The sequence below is a fragment of the Desmodus rotundus genome, chromosome 5 (assembly GCF_022682495.2).
Source record: "Desmodus rotundus isolate HL8 chromosome 5, HLdesRot8A.1, whole genome shotgun sequence".
In the NCBI taxonomy this organism is placed as follows: Eukaryota; Metazoa; Chordata; class Mammalia; order Chiroptera; family Phyllostomidae; genus Desmodus; species Desmodus rotundus.
In genome coordinates, this window is record NC_071391.1 from 125,949,598 (window position 1) to 125,963,945 (window position 14,348).

Below are 14,348 nucleotides of genomic sequence, written 5' to 3' on the forward strand. Positions count from 1 at the left end.
AAATTTAAGTAACCTTGCCTGAAACAATCCTTACTTTTCTTTTGCTAATACCTTTCTTGTGCCACCCTTCTCTGCATATAAAAACCTTCCATATTGTGTGGCTTCTCAAAACACCTCTTGGCTTGCTAGATGAGATGCTCCCCAATTCATGAATTTCTCAATACAGCCAATTAGATCTTCATATGTACTCTATTGAATTTTTGGTAATATCATGCACACTTATTTAATCCATGCATGTGAATTAAAAAGAAGACAGTTAAAACAACCTCTCAAATTGATTACAAGCATATGTTAAAGTTTTATTTTAAACTTGTTTCCAAGCAGGTTCATTTAAAAGTCCCTCTTTTCCAGGGCATTTTGTAGGGAGAAAGCATATTAGAATTGTTGGAAACTGCCCTGCCTTGTTTCAGAAGCTGTAACCCCCCATGGCTAAGGCTGAGTGAGAGACCTTGGGACCCGAAGCCACTAAAGAGACAAAGCTTACCTCCCTGGCAGGGGCACCACCTCTGCCCCCTTTACTTTACCCTGCTTGGATCCAAGTCTGACCAGTTAGGCAATGATGGGTAAGACTCCTCAAGGGAGGGATTACCTAAAACAGGCATGGTCAGGAGGGGGCCCTCAGGGAAGGACTTGAGGGGCTATAGAAAAAGGGTGTGGTGGACTTTTGCCCCTAGGCTTTGACATAGCCTGAGTCCTCATTCTGTCTGAAAGAGGTCTCCTAATCTCTTGGCTGCCTTACTTCCCCTGCCTGATTTAAGCCTAAAACAATGCCAGAGGGTGGTACAGCCCTGAGCTGGAACCAGGGGTTCCCTGGGGCAATCAGGCCTAAGAAAAGAATACATAAAATCCTGTGAAACCTGCTTTGCTAAGAAAGCCCTCAATTTTCTGATAAGGGTCCAAGCAGGAAATGAGTTTGTTTCCCCAAAGTTTGATAGCCCTTTAGCTAACTGACCCTGACTCAGAATAAGCCCTCAGAGTTCTTTGTATGTTATCTATTGTTTGATCCTTACTGCCTGACAATGATTGATGAGCTTTACCTGTATTCCTGTGCAAACTGAACCCGATAAAAGCCCACTGAGGAAAAAGCTCTTGGCCCTTCTCCTTTGAGAGATCAGCCACCTTTCCTGCCCAAGCAGATCATGTCTTGTTAGACTTATTCTCATCCGTGGCAGATGGCAGGGCTCTGTGGGCGGAGCCCCCCGCCCCCCATAGAATCATTTTTATTAGTTTAGATACAAAGTAAAGAATGTCTGGGATCATTAGTTATCTTCTAAGTCTAGTTAATGGTCATTGTCCTCTGCCAAGACTGATAGTCTTCTAGATGAATTTCCTGGACATTATGCCCATTAAACCCTATCATGAACGATAACTTCCCCAAATGAGCAGCTAATAACATCAGACTATAAAGCTCAGGTCTGAACCACATTTTCTTTTGCAGTACAAAAGGATAGAAAGAGCTCCCAGTCTTGCTGGAGGCTCTAGTAGTGCTGCCTAGGAGCAACCCCAGCTACCGGTTTCTTGCAATAGGCTCACACCCGGGGACCCATCTCCACCAGCACTGGGCTATGATCCTAAACTGTACAAATGTTCTAAAGCGGGGGCACAGTGTCCAGCTCATAACCTGAAGTAGATTTTTTCCTTGTTTATCTCTAAAGATCAGGGTAAAATCCATTGCCCTCACCTACCTTAACATAAATGTCCTCCCATAAAGCCCTCATTTCCCACCCTATAAACCCTTTCTTAAGTTGCTTGAGAAGGTTTTTTTTTTTTTAAGATTTTATTTATTTATTTATTTTCAAAGAGAGGGGTAGGGAGGGAGAAAGAGGAGAGAAACATTGATCGGTCACTTCTCGCTTGCCCCCAAGTGGAGAATTCGCCTGCAACCCAGGCATGTGCGCTGGCTGGAAACTGAACCAGCAGCCTTTTGGTTTGCGGGGCAACATTCAGGCCACTGAGCCACACCAGCCAGGGTGAGAAGTTTGTTTTGACATTCCCTATAGCCCTTCACTTTACTTTGAATTGTCCTCTAAGAGCAGGGCAAGTGTGGGCATCCTTTTTATTTTTAGAATAGACTCAATTGATAAATAAATGCCAAATAGATGTAGTCTGGGTGGGGGTAAATGTGATGATAAACAAGTCTGTTTACAAAAGATGAAAAAATACTCTTTTTTTAATCCTCACTTGAGGACATTTTCTTTTCTTGCCTTTAGAGAGAGAAGAAGGGAGAGAGAGAGAGAAAAACATCGATGTGAGAGAGAAACATCCACTGGTTGCCATCTGGTTCACGCCCCGACCAGCGATTGAACCTGCAACCTGGGTACGTGCCCTGACTTGGTGAGCTACACCAGTCAGGGCAAAAAATACTTTCAAAACTACATTATCTCACTGGATTCCCATAGGAACCATAGAGGTAGATATTCTTTTTATAATGCTGCCTGTCTCTGAACTCACTGTTTTAGAAAGGGGAAGAGATGGAATGACACTCAAGCTTAGGTTATCATGTAGCAGCGGTTATTGTGATGCACAGCTCATTCAGTTACATACATTTCTTGCATACCTAACGTGTGGCAGGCCTTATGGCCCACAGGTGGTTAAGCGTACAGAATCTGGAACAAGACTGAACTCTAGCTCTATCACTTACTAGCTCTGTTATTTAGGCATCTTCAAGGTTTAGTTTCCTATTGTAAAACAAGGAAAGTTCCTAACACTTAGAGTTGCAAAGATTTGTTAGGTAGGATAAATAGTAAACCAAAGCAGGGAGGAGGAGAGAGGCACGTCTCACTCACTAACTCAGCAGTCCTGAGCCTGGTCTGATAAGATCGCCAGGTGTTCCAACATCACAATAAACACGATGAGGGGAGTCCTTGAAATTCTTTGTGTATTGTTTGCACCATCTAGGAGAAAGCCTTTGAAACTGTGTATTCATCCCAAGGTCTAGAAGGGGGAAGAGGAGGGAGTTCACAGTGCCCAAAGTAAAAGCCCATAAAACAACTTTGGTTAATTGCCTGCCTCTGGTCACTGTCTATTTTACAAGGGGGTCCCTAATGCTTACAGAAAGAGCCCGTAAGTAACTTTTGGGTAACTGCATCAACTCTAATTAACTGCCTCCTGTCATGTATTCGTTTTACAAGATGACCAAATGTGGTCTGGAGCAAGATCAGAATTCTGGATTAACAACCCTCCACACATACCTACGTTTAGGTGATCAAATCATTCCCAAGGGAAGCTGGCAACATCTTAACCCACCAATCAATATGTAACTCTCTCACCCCTCCTGCCAACTATGTAAGTCCTCAGAACAAAGGACCTGGTGCTCTTGCCTTGCCCTTTACCTATGTCTTTCTCCTCCCCGACTCCCTGCCCTCAGTCTTCTTCCATGAGAACATATCACTAATAAACTTTGCTTGCGTGCTAATAGACTTGCTGATTAGTAATTCTTTACTGCCTCAGCAAGAAAAACCAACTTTTTCCAGGAACATATTAATACAGAAAACACATGAAAATAAAGAAAACATCCAGGAGTCAATAAATACTGATGAACATTAGCCATTATTATTAATTACAAATAAACATAAATACCCATCCCTGTCCTTTCCAAGACAGACGGGTGAACAGATATTTCTAAAATAATGCAGCAAGAGATATAAATAAAGTAAAACCCCAGAAGATAATGCAACTAATTCCACTGTGGGAGACTGGGAAGCTTTCTCTGAGAAGACCTTTGAGCAGAGGACTGAAGGATGACTAGGAGTTTGCTACACAAAGTGCCTGTGAGAGCAAGGAAGGGCCATTCCAGAGCAGAGAGACCAATTTGTGTTGAAGTTGTAAATGTTGAGAGGGAAGGGGAAGTTTATTGTCCTCCTAGATCATAGGGTTTGGGTGAGAGGAGGGGGCAGGGCTGGATGTAGCATTGCTGAATAGTCAACAGTCAAGTATCCAAACTATGCTTTCTGCCTCAGAAGGTATTTGAATTTTAAACTCTGTGCCAGTGGTTTCTAAACTGAGCTGATTATCAGGCATAGGGAGCTTTTTAAAACATTCCAAGACCCCACCTTCAGAAATTCCAACCCTTGAATGCAGGTGAGGGCCAGGAATCAGTTTGAAAAGCCCCTGGGGTCATTCTGCTTGTTGAATCAGGGTTTGGGGCAGCTACCTTAGGAGAAGGGTAAGCTAAACGGGAGAGTGCAATACTTGTTGAAGGCAGGTAACTGTGCAGGCCATTCTTCAGGTCTTTGATTAATATTTAAAAAAAATTTCAACCCCATCTTTATTTTATTTTTTATTTTACCTAAACGCTTAGCTTTTAACATACCATTTAGTTTACTTACTGTATCTGAACCATTCATTAGAATGTAAGGTAAACAAAGACAGTGTTCTTTTGTTTGCTTTTTTAACTAGTGATCCTTAGATCCTTGAAGAGTCTGGCATATAACAGGTTATGTAAACATTTTGTAATAAATTAATCAAGAAGTGGACTAAATGAGAATTGAGCTAGTATGAAGCAGTTCGGAGGTTGTAGAAAATAAGCCTTGATGTTGGCAGTTTGCTTAAAAAAGGAAGAGAAGCAGGAGAGAGAGAATGAAAGAGAGAGAGGTGTGTGTTCAGATTTAAAGAAACTGGGAATAAGAGTAGAAGGTTACTCTTATTAGTCCCTTGTTTTCAAGTCTCTTTCTGATTCCACTCCCACGCTTCTGGATCTGTAACAGACGCAAAACCTGCCTTAACATCCCACCTAATCGCTTCTCCTGATGGCTGCCCACCCTCCCGAAACCCAGCTCATTCAGCCCAGAAAATCCGCAGAACTAATTCATTTTCAGGACGGGCGCCAGCCAAGGTCTGAGCGCGACCTAAACTCAAGCATGCGCAGTAGACAGCCGCCAGCGTGCGCGGGAAGCTGGGCCGCGTCCGTCTATGATTGGTTACGACAGCGGACTCCCACCTACAGAAACGCAGCGCTGGATACTGATTGGGCGGGCTGCAGAGGCCGGACGCAGCGCTGAGGTCGAGGGAGGGGAGGCGGGAAATAGCTTAGTGGGTGTGGGGTCTTGCAGTTCCCTTAAGTCAATCTTTGGAGAGGTTCCGAAATGGCGGTGCAGCCGAAGGAGACGCTGCAGCTGGATAGCGTGGCCGAGTTTGGCTTCGTGCGCTTCTTCCAGAGCATGCCAGAGAAGCCGACCACCACGGTGCGCCTCTTTGACCGGGGCGACTTCTACACGGCGCACCGCGAGGATGCGCTGCTGGCCGCCAGGGAGGTGTTCAAGACTCAGGGCGTGATCAAGTACATGGGGCCGGCGGGTGAGGATCGGAATGGGGTGGGCTTCTCTCGGGAAGTGGGCAGCGAGCGGGCTTGGTTGGAGGGAAGCGGGAGTGGGGATGTGTGTGCTCTGTGGGAAATTGCGCTTTCTCCGGCCCTGCCTGGCCGGGCGGGGTTGGGTGCCACCGCCCCCTGCCCTGCCTACCGAGCTGAACTAATAACGAACGCGTAGGGAGCGTTCACTACGTGCCCTACGTCGTGCGAGGCGAGGCGTTTTAATACATTGTTCTATTTAGTAGTAGTCGCGTTGGACTCTACGGTCCCGCCTGGGCCCTGTGAATCTCATCAAAAGCCAAATCTTTTTATTACAAACGCCAGTTCAAAAGTGAGACTTAGAATAGAAGCGGTTTTAGGAAACCATTTTATGTTAACATTGTTATTTTGCTCACATTCGATTTATATCGCTGGGCCAGCACGGGGACCTGTGGACTGTTGAGAAGCAGTGTTGCCCGCCAGGTGGTCAGGACCTCGTACTCTGGAGCCAGATTGCCTGGGTGAAAGTTGCGGCTCCTCCACTTAGCACCTGTGTGTGTTCGTGCCTCAGCTCGGCATTCAAGTGTTCTCTGTAACTCGGCCCCATCTCTCTGGCATCATCACCACTCCGTGGAAAGTTACATACTTCTCACCCTTTGTGGGCTTTGCGTTTTATGTTGATCTCTGTCCTCCATGGCTGCATTGTGAGAGTAGAAAGAGCATTCTAGGGGGAGTAAGGAGTTGTGGGTTTCTCCTCCTGCCTTTGCCATATGCAACTTGGATGTCACTGACAAAAGATGTTTCATTCATTAGGTAGGAACTGATTGAGTGCTGGCGTGCCAGCCAGGGTTTTGGACACTGGGAGTAGTAGATGAAAAGGCAATATCCCTGCCTTCACAGAGCTCACTGTAGTGAAGAACAAGGCATAAATAATATTCAGGGTGAAGAACTGAAGTTACATGCTCTGTAACAAGTTATTGAAGAGGTATAAGAGTCAAGATTACCAAAGACTGGAGACATCAGGAGAGGCATTGTATGAGAGGCTAAATTCTACTTGAGTCTTGAAGAACAAGGAGTTTGCTGGGAAGAGGGCCTAAAAAGAGGTAGATTGGTATTGCTGGAGCAGAACATGATGGGTGAGGAGAGTGGCCTAGATAGGTGGGGTCAGAAGATGAAAGACTTTTTACGTTGTGCCAAGAGATCTTAGAATCTTATGCTGCAGGCAGTGAGAGGTCTGAAGGCTTAATTTAAGAAAAGATATGGTGGTGTGTTGGATCATTTCCACTGCAGTGTGGAGGATGGGGCAGAAGGGGCAAGAATAGAGGGGTATAGGGACCAGTAGGACCAGCCAGAGCTAGTGTTATGGGTGGCTTCATAGTTAATGACCGTCTAAATTGCTTTCCGAATTTAAAGTGATTATATGACTCCTGTTATTCCAGGCTAGTACTCTTGTCTTTGTATTACATGGTTTAGAATAGTTTAAGCATTGAAAAAATATGTGAAGTTCTAACTTGTACGTTATCAGATAAATTGGATGACTAATTTTCTAAATACCTGTTAGTAATCCACATAGTTTTATTTTTCTGTCTAATTTAGATTGTGAATGGAATAATGGATGGATCCTAAGCATTATATCTATTACTGGGAAGGAGGTTTAGTATGAACATCCAGAAATCTTTAATGTTGGAGTTTAGATTTAAGAAGGTTTTTTTAAAAAGAGAGTTTATTTATTTTTAGACAGAGGGGAAGGGAGGGAGAAAGAGAGGAAGGGAAACATCAATGTGTGGTTGCCTCTTGCGCGCCCCCTACTGGGGACCTGGCCCCCAACCCAGGCATGTGCCCTAATCTGGGAATCCAATGGGTGACCATTTTGTTCCTAGGCTGGTGCTCAATCCACTGAGCCACACCGGCCAGGGCTAGTTTTTTTTAAAACCCACAGAATTGTTCCTTTTGCTGCCTGTGAAAGTTAAAATGTTGGGTTTTGCCAGGGACATTTCTAAAACTAGAATAACCTAGACAGTCACCTCATCTTAATCCAGTTGAGAATGTGGTCAAAGGTGATTGGAAGTGAATGTTAGTTATTCCCAAGGTTCTGTTTCTTAATTAGAGGTTTATGCCAAAGGCACATTTTAGGTAAAGGATAGTTATATTTATTTGAGTAGGTTAATGAGAGTTTCAAAAAGATGGGTAATTTAGTAGAAATTGGCTGAAGTGGCTGAAAAAGGGAAAGGCTCAAAAATAAAAAGTATCTTGGATCCCAAAAGCTGATGTTTTACAGTTTTTACTGTCCAAAGTGAAGTGTGACAAAGGATATTTTCTATAATTATGTTGATGTAAGACTGCCAAACTTACTTGTTTGTTGGAAGGAATTTTAAATTTTATTTTAATATGCCACCTGGGTAAAGGGTTAACAATCTTTTCCTTTGCTGCTCTGGAAATCTGATGAGACTAAGAAGGTAGCTGTGTTTCTAGGCAGCGTTGCTTATTGCAAAAACAACCCCAGATAACCTGATGAGGATCCCTTGCACTCCTAGTCTTGACACGTTTTGGAGCCTGTCACTTTTCCCTACATTCTTTAGCGGTCAGTCATGCCTCTTGACTATTGAAAATAGATAACATTAGAAGAGAACTCCCTCAATGTCCTGCCCTCAAAGTTAAAACAGGATTGTTGAGCTATCATTCACACACAATATGATTTACCTACTTAAAGTATAGAATGGGGCAAAAATAGGTTTACAGTTGTGAGTATGTAAGACACCTAGTTTATTCTTGTAATCTTACTACTTTTTGTATTGTTTTCCATATTAACAACTGTAAACCCACTTTCGCTCCACCCTGTATATAGTCAGTGGTTTTTAGTATATTCACAACATGAAGCAACTCTAACACAACAGATTATAGAACATTTTCATCACCCCCCCCAAAAAAATCCTGTGTCCATCAGCAGTTACTTCCCTTTCTTTCCAATCCTTCCAACCCTCAGGCAACCACTAATCTAGTTTACACGTCTAGGTTTGGTATCTGCCATCTGCCGGGTAATGTTCCAGGACCCTGCCCCAGATCAAAATCCAGATGCTCAAGTCCTTTATGTAAAATGGTGTAGTACTATTCGTAAATAGCCTTGGTACATCCTCCCTTATACTTTAAATCATCCCTAGATTACTTATCTAATACCATGTAAATGCTATATAAATAGCTATACTCTATTGTTTAGGGAAAAAATGACAAGGAGAAAAGTCTGCATATGTTCAGTTCAGATACAACTGTCGCAGAAGTAACCACATAGTAAACGTTAGCAACAATATCATTTTTCCCCTGAATATTTTCCATCTGAGGTTGGTTAAATCTGAGGATACAGAACCATAGATACAGAGGACTGAGTATAAGTGGAATCATACAAAATTTGGTCTTTGTGACTGGCTTCTTTCTCTTAACAATATTTGCAGGGTTCATCAGGGTTATCAGTATTTCATTCCTTTTTATTGCCAAATATTCCATTGTATGGATATACCATATTTTGTTTATCCATCAGTTGATGACATGGGGGTTATTTTTGAACCTATACTTTTTTAAAAAACAGGCAGTATTTTTTTAAAAAGCTTTATTTTTAGAGAAAGGGATAGGAGAGAGAAAGAGGGGGAGAGAAACATTTATTTGAGAGAGGGAAACATCAACCTGTTGCCTTTGATCTGTTGCCTCTCGTATGTGCCCCAACAGGGGACCAAGCCTGCGACCCAGGCACATACGGGGATGGGGAATCCAACTGGCAACATTCCAATTTGTGGGAGGGTAGAGGAAGTAGAGGAGACCTTGGGAAGGAGGGGTATCACCTCATTCCTAGCCTCTTACTCCCCACCCACTGTTAAGACATCACCACAGTTGTTCTGTTAAATGCGTCAATAAAAAGGCTGAACTGCTGCTCTGTATACTTTTACTCTGTATACCAGGCCTTTAACATTGATGTGCAAAGTAGTCAGATGTACGAGTGAGGAGGGTGGGGCTTGTAGGTCTGAGAGGGCCTGTTCATCCTGTGATAAGCATTCACATTCAAATGTTTTAAAAACTTTGGGTTGGCTAGACAATTCTGCTGGCTTATCCTGCTGAACCAATTGAAGTAAGAGCTGTTTAAGAGTTGTGTCAGATCAGTGTGTTTTTTCCCTCCCCAGAATTGCTTTTGCTGGGTTGTGCTTGATATTTTGCCTTCTAAATTGAAGGATGCTATGAAAAACAGTGTTTTGAAACTCACTGCCATATATTATTGGAAGTTGCTGACTATATTTATAATGGCATTTATAAGTATTTGTGCGAGAAATTCCTCTCTGATACTGTGTTAACTCTGGCTCAGTATTTTTCTTGAGCAAGTTTTTTTTCTTTTTGATGATGATATTTCATCATAGGAATAATGTTATTTCTGTGGTATTCAGCTAGGTGGGCTGATAGGGTTTGCCAATAATTCTGGTTTGCCCGGGGGTGCGGAGACTCCTGGGGTGCTGGGCTTTCAATATTAAAACTGGCAAAGTCTTGGGCAAACCAGCATGGTAACCCTGTGTGCTAGGCAAAAAAAGAGAGGAATTTATTTACTTATTATTTTTAAAAGATATATATGCATTTTTAGAGAGAGAGGAAGGAAGGGAGAAAGAGAGGGAGAGAAACATCAATGTGTGAGAGATACATCCATCAGCTGCCTCTTCCTCTCCCCCAACTGGGGACCTAGCCTGCAGCCCACAACCCAGGTGTGTGCCCTGACTGGGAAACAATCAGCGAACTTTGGGTTCCCAGGCCAGCACGCAATCCACTGAGCCACACCAGTCAGGGCAAAAAAAAAAAAAAAAAAGGGGGGGGGGAACCATTTAAATGGGGTCTACCATTTCACATTGAGGTTCTGATCTTGAGTGGTGGGAGCTGTGAGTTCGCTGCAGCCTGGATAGGCCTTAACCCTGCATATCCTGTGAGAGTGTTAGTACATGCCTCGCGGGATGAGGCTCTTGGGTAAACATAATTTTCGTTCACCTTGCCTTTTTTCTTCCTTTTTGCTTTTTTCAACTTTTTAAATGCCAGAAAAAAAAAATAGAGCAGCTATTCAAGTCTTAAGAAAAATGTGGCTCTCTTGAATTTACTGAATTGAAAACTGATATTTTGATAAAGTTTGAATTAATTGCTTGTAACTTAAAAATTGGTAGATTTCATGGAAAAAAATTGGATTTTTGAGCTTATTTTTGAAAAATCTACATTGTTACAAACTCTGGGCAAAAATATCCCTGCACTTCAGCAGTGGGCTGGAGCTGAGTAGCTACTCCCTCTGACCTAATGAGTCTAGATTCCTTCTTTGCCTGATACTTTTGCTCATTTTGTCAGTTCCCACCATTCCATTATGGTGTCTGATGAAGCCATTTTTCATCTGTTAGTTCTGTTGTAATTCTTCCTTTGGATTCTTTTGCTTATTTGTTAACCTGCCTGATCCCTGTAGATATTTGTTGGCCAGTTCTGTGCTAGATCATAAGAAATAACCTTAAGCAAGATTTGAGCCAGTTTTTAGGGTGTCTGTGACAGTGGGGATTCCTGTCTAATATTTATAACTAATTGATATTGCAAGTATCAGCCATGTCTCAGGTGCTGTACAAAACAAATCTTAAGCCCTAGCCCTGGCCGTCCTGGCTCAGTTGGTTGGGCGTTGAGGGGTCACTGATTTGACTGCAGGTCAGAGCACACGCCTGTGTTGAGGGTTCAGTCCAGATCGGAGCACGTGACCATACAAGAGGCAACCGGTCGGTGTTTCAAGATGTTTCAGTCTCGTGTCGATGTTTTTCTCCCTTTCTCCCTCCATTCCCCTCTCTCTAGAAACAAATAAATAAATTCTTTAAAAAAAATCTAAATCAAAATTAATCTTTGTGTTTATTTGTATTTGATATGTGTACTTGGCATGGTCTACTGTTAAATTTAGGTTAAATTTTTCATAAGTTCCAGAATTGTAAGAATAATGTACAAGTATATTCTGAATTGCCAGTAAGTGAATAATCGGCATTACTTATATGAAAATTGAGTTTTGATTCAGTTTGGCAGTTTGGGTGATTTTATTTTTGAAAAAAAATTGGTACCTGCAAATCACAACTAAGCTGAGACACTATTTTTCAACTAAGGTGTGGTCTCAGCCTTGATAATATTGATATTTTGGACTGAATAATTAATTTGTTGTTGTCAGGTGCTGTCCTTTGCAGGTTTCACAGCTCGCTGCCTCTACCCAGACATTGCCAGTCTGCTAGGGGAGCAAGATCACCCCCTGTGGAGGATCAGTGATCTAAGATGAAGACTAGAAAGTTTGAAAACTGTGTTGAATGGGTGGGGTGGGAGGGAGTATATGCATTTATACATTAAGGATGGTGGTGTAATTGGCACAGCCAACCAGGGAGATAGTCTGGTGATGTTTATCAAAATCCCACATGTCCTGTGATAAAATCCAGTTTTAAGACTTTGTATCACAGATACACTCACATGTTTGGAGAGCGAAGCACAAAGCTGTTTGTGTAGCATTGTTGTAATAACAGAGACCGAAGATACAGGTGTGTCTGTCCATCAGTAAGTGACTAAGTTACAGAGCATCCTAAGAGTCGCTGGATTGTTTGCAGCTCTAAACTGAAAGAAACTGATGGAACAATCTTCAAAATATATTAAAGTTAAACATGACACCAAGATACAGAATACTGTATGTAATAACAACTGTGTAAAAGGAAGAAGGTAATGCTTTATTTATATTTGCTGTGTGTGCATAGACTATGTCCAGGAATATTTCTTCTGTACTGATAACACTGTGATGGTGAACTGGATGTGTAAGGGACAGTGTGAAAGGAAACTTTGCTGTACCTTTTGAACCTTTGAAGTTTTAGCTGTGTGAATATATTATCTAGAACATTTTGCAGTTAATAATGACTAACTCATTTTTATGGACCTTTTGAAAAAAGGCCAAAAAGTTCATTTATCGTTTTTCCCTAAGGTGGCTGTAGTAGTGCTTAGTTGTCTTTAACTTCATTTGAAACAATTTTGTTAGGTTGTATTGTGACAGCTGTCCTATCAGTGTGCATTTAAAAAAAAACATCAAAATTGGTGAATTTTTGTGTAGCCATTTTAATGCTTTATTATTTCAAGAACGGTTAAAACGCAACTGAAACACAAAGATTTGTGCATTCTGGAGAAAGTGCTATGACTGATGGAACTTGTCAGAAGTGGTTTGTGAAGTTTTGTGCTGGAGGTTTCTTGTTGGACAATGATGCTCCATGGTCTGGTAGACCAGTTTTAGTTGTTAATGATCAATTCGAGACATTAATTGAGAACAATGAAGTTATTGGTGAAAGTGAAAAATGTGTCTTTTTTTTTTTTTTAATGAAAAAAGCCACATGGACTTTTTGGCTAACCTAATACTATGTAGTTCATATACGACTTGTATTCAAAATTGTGGAAAACAAATGATAAAACAGAGCAAGAAAGGTTAGCCGTATATTTTTACTCATTCTGTTATCTTTGTATCTTCTCAATTTTTAATTTTGACTCATCGGCTCCATGGGAGCAGGGGGCTCTGTCTATTTACCATTTTATACTTATCATCTACTGAAGTCCTTAGGACATCTGATAGGTGCTTGATAAACAGTTTATCGAATGAATGAATTACTGAGAGAACCTAATAGCTTTGGGGGAAAACATTGTGTTACTCACTTGGAACACATTACTTCAAATCTTCAAATGTATAACATATTTCAAATATTTTTCTTTAGGAGCAAAGACTCTGGAGAGTGTTGTGCTTAGTAAAATGAACTTTGAGTCTTTTGTAAAAGATCTTCTTCTAGTTCAGCAGTATAGAGTTGAAGTTTATAAGAACAGAGCTGGAAATAAGGCTTCCAAGGAGAATGATTGGTATTTGGCATTTAAGGTAATCATCTTCCTTTTTGATTTATTTGTTTAAGCATAGAAAAAACCTAAAATGTAAGGGAATTCTTTGTGTTTTAATATTTTAACCAAGTGTGATACTAACATGCTTTGAGCAATTTTAATCTTTAGCATGTGATTTTAAAAAAATGACAATTTAATAGCAACTCCAATTCAGTAGATCCGCATTGTAAGTATGAACCCTCTGGTCGTTGTCGCTGCACTGGAAACAAATAATAACCGGCTGCCACATAAAGCTGAATACCGCATTAAATAAGGATCCGATTTTACTGTTTTTGAAGTAATTTTACACAAATTCACACTATTCCAAATACCTCATTTATACACATTTGTCACATGTTTATACCTTTGTATGTTCCTTTCTCTTTCATTACATTATAATTTTGTTTTTAATCCCTACCGAGGACATGCTTCCTGATTTTAGAGAAAGAAGGAGAGAAACATCAGTACATGCATACATATGTATGCTGCCTCATACATACCAATCGGGGACTGAACCCACAACTTGGGCATGTGCCCTCACTGGGAATTGAACCTATGACCTTTCTTGTTTACAGAAGGTCCAACCAACTCACACATTGGCCAGGGCTAGATTGTAATTTTTTCTAAGTCTGGAACTGTAATGGTGATTACGTTCTGTGGTGTGTCTAGAAAGGCTTGTTGACGTGCTTGCTTTTTATTTTTTTAAGATTTTATTTATTTTTTTAATTTTTAGAGAGGGGAAGGGAGGGAGAAAGAGAGGGAGAGAAACATGATGTGAGAGAAGCATCCATGGGCTGCAAGCCTGCAACTGGGGACCTGACCTGCAACCCAGGCATGTGCCCTGACCGGGAATTTAACTGGTGACCTCTCAGTTCCCGGGCCAGTGCTCAATCCACTGAACCACACCAGCCAGGGCGACAATTGCTTTCAATGCCTTCAAGGAGATAGTGCTACACTGCTTTGTTTAATAGCTGTCTTATTAGTCTGTAAAATCAGTCTTTTGTCTGTTTACACACAATACCCACACCTAGTAGGTTCTCAGTAAATGGTTAAAATGTTTTTGGAGTCCTAGCCAGTGTAACTCAGTTGGTTGGAGCATCCTATAAATGGAAAGGTCGCGGGTTTGATACCCAGCGGGGCACAT

General features: G+C 41.5%; 1 protein-coding gene across 1 annotated transcript in view; it reads left to right on the forward strand.

Moving 5' to 3' along the window:
* Nucleotides 1-4,989: 4,989 nt before the first annotated feature.
* The window catches only part of MSH2 (mutS homolog 2), a 59,859-nt gene continuing 50,500 nt past the window's right edge, over nucleotides 4,990-14,348 (forward strand). Inside the window, exons 1-2 of the mRNA XM_024552839.4 lie at nucleotides 4,990-5,295; nucleotides 13,051-13,205. Of these exons, the coding sequence (XP_024408607.2) occupies nucleotides 5,085-5,295; nucleotides 13,051-13,205 (366 nt within the window). The 5' untranslated portion in view covers nucleotides 4,990-5,084. The remainder of the gene's footprint in view (nucleotides 5,296-13,050; nucleotides 13,206-14,348) is intronic.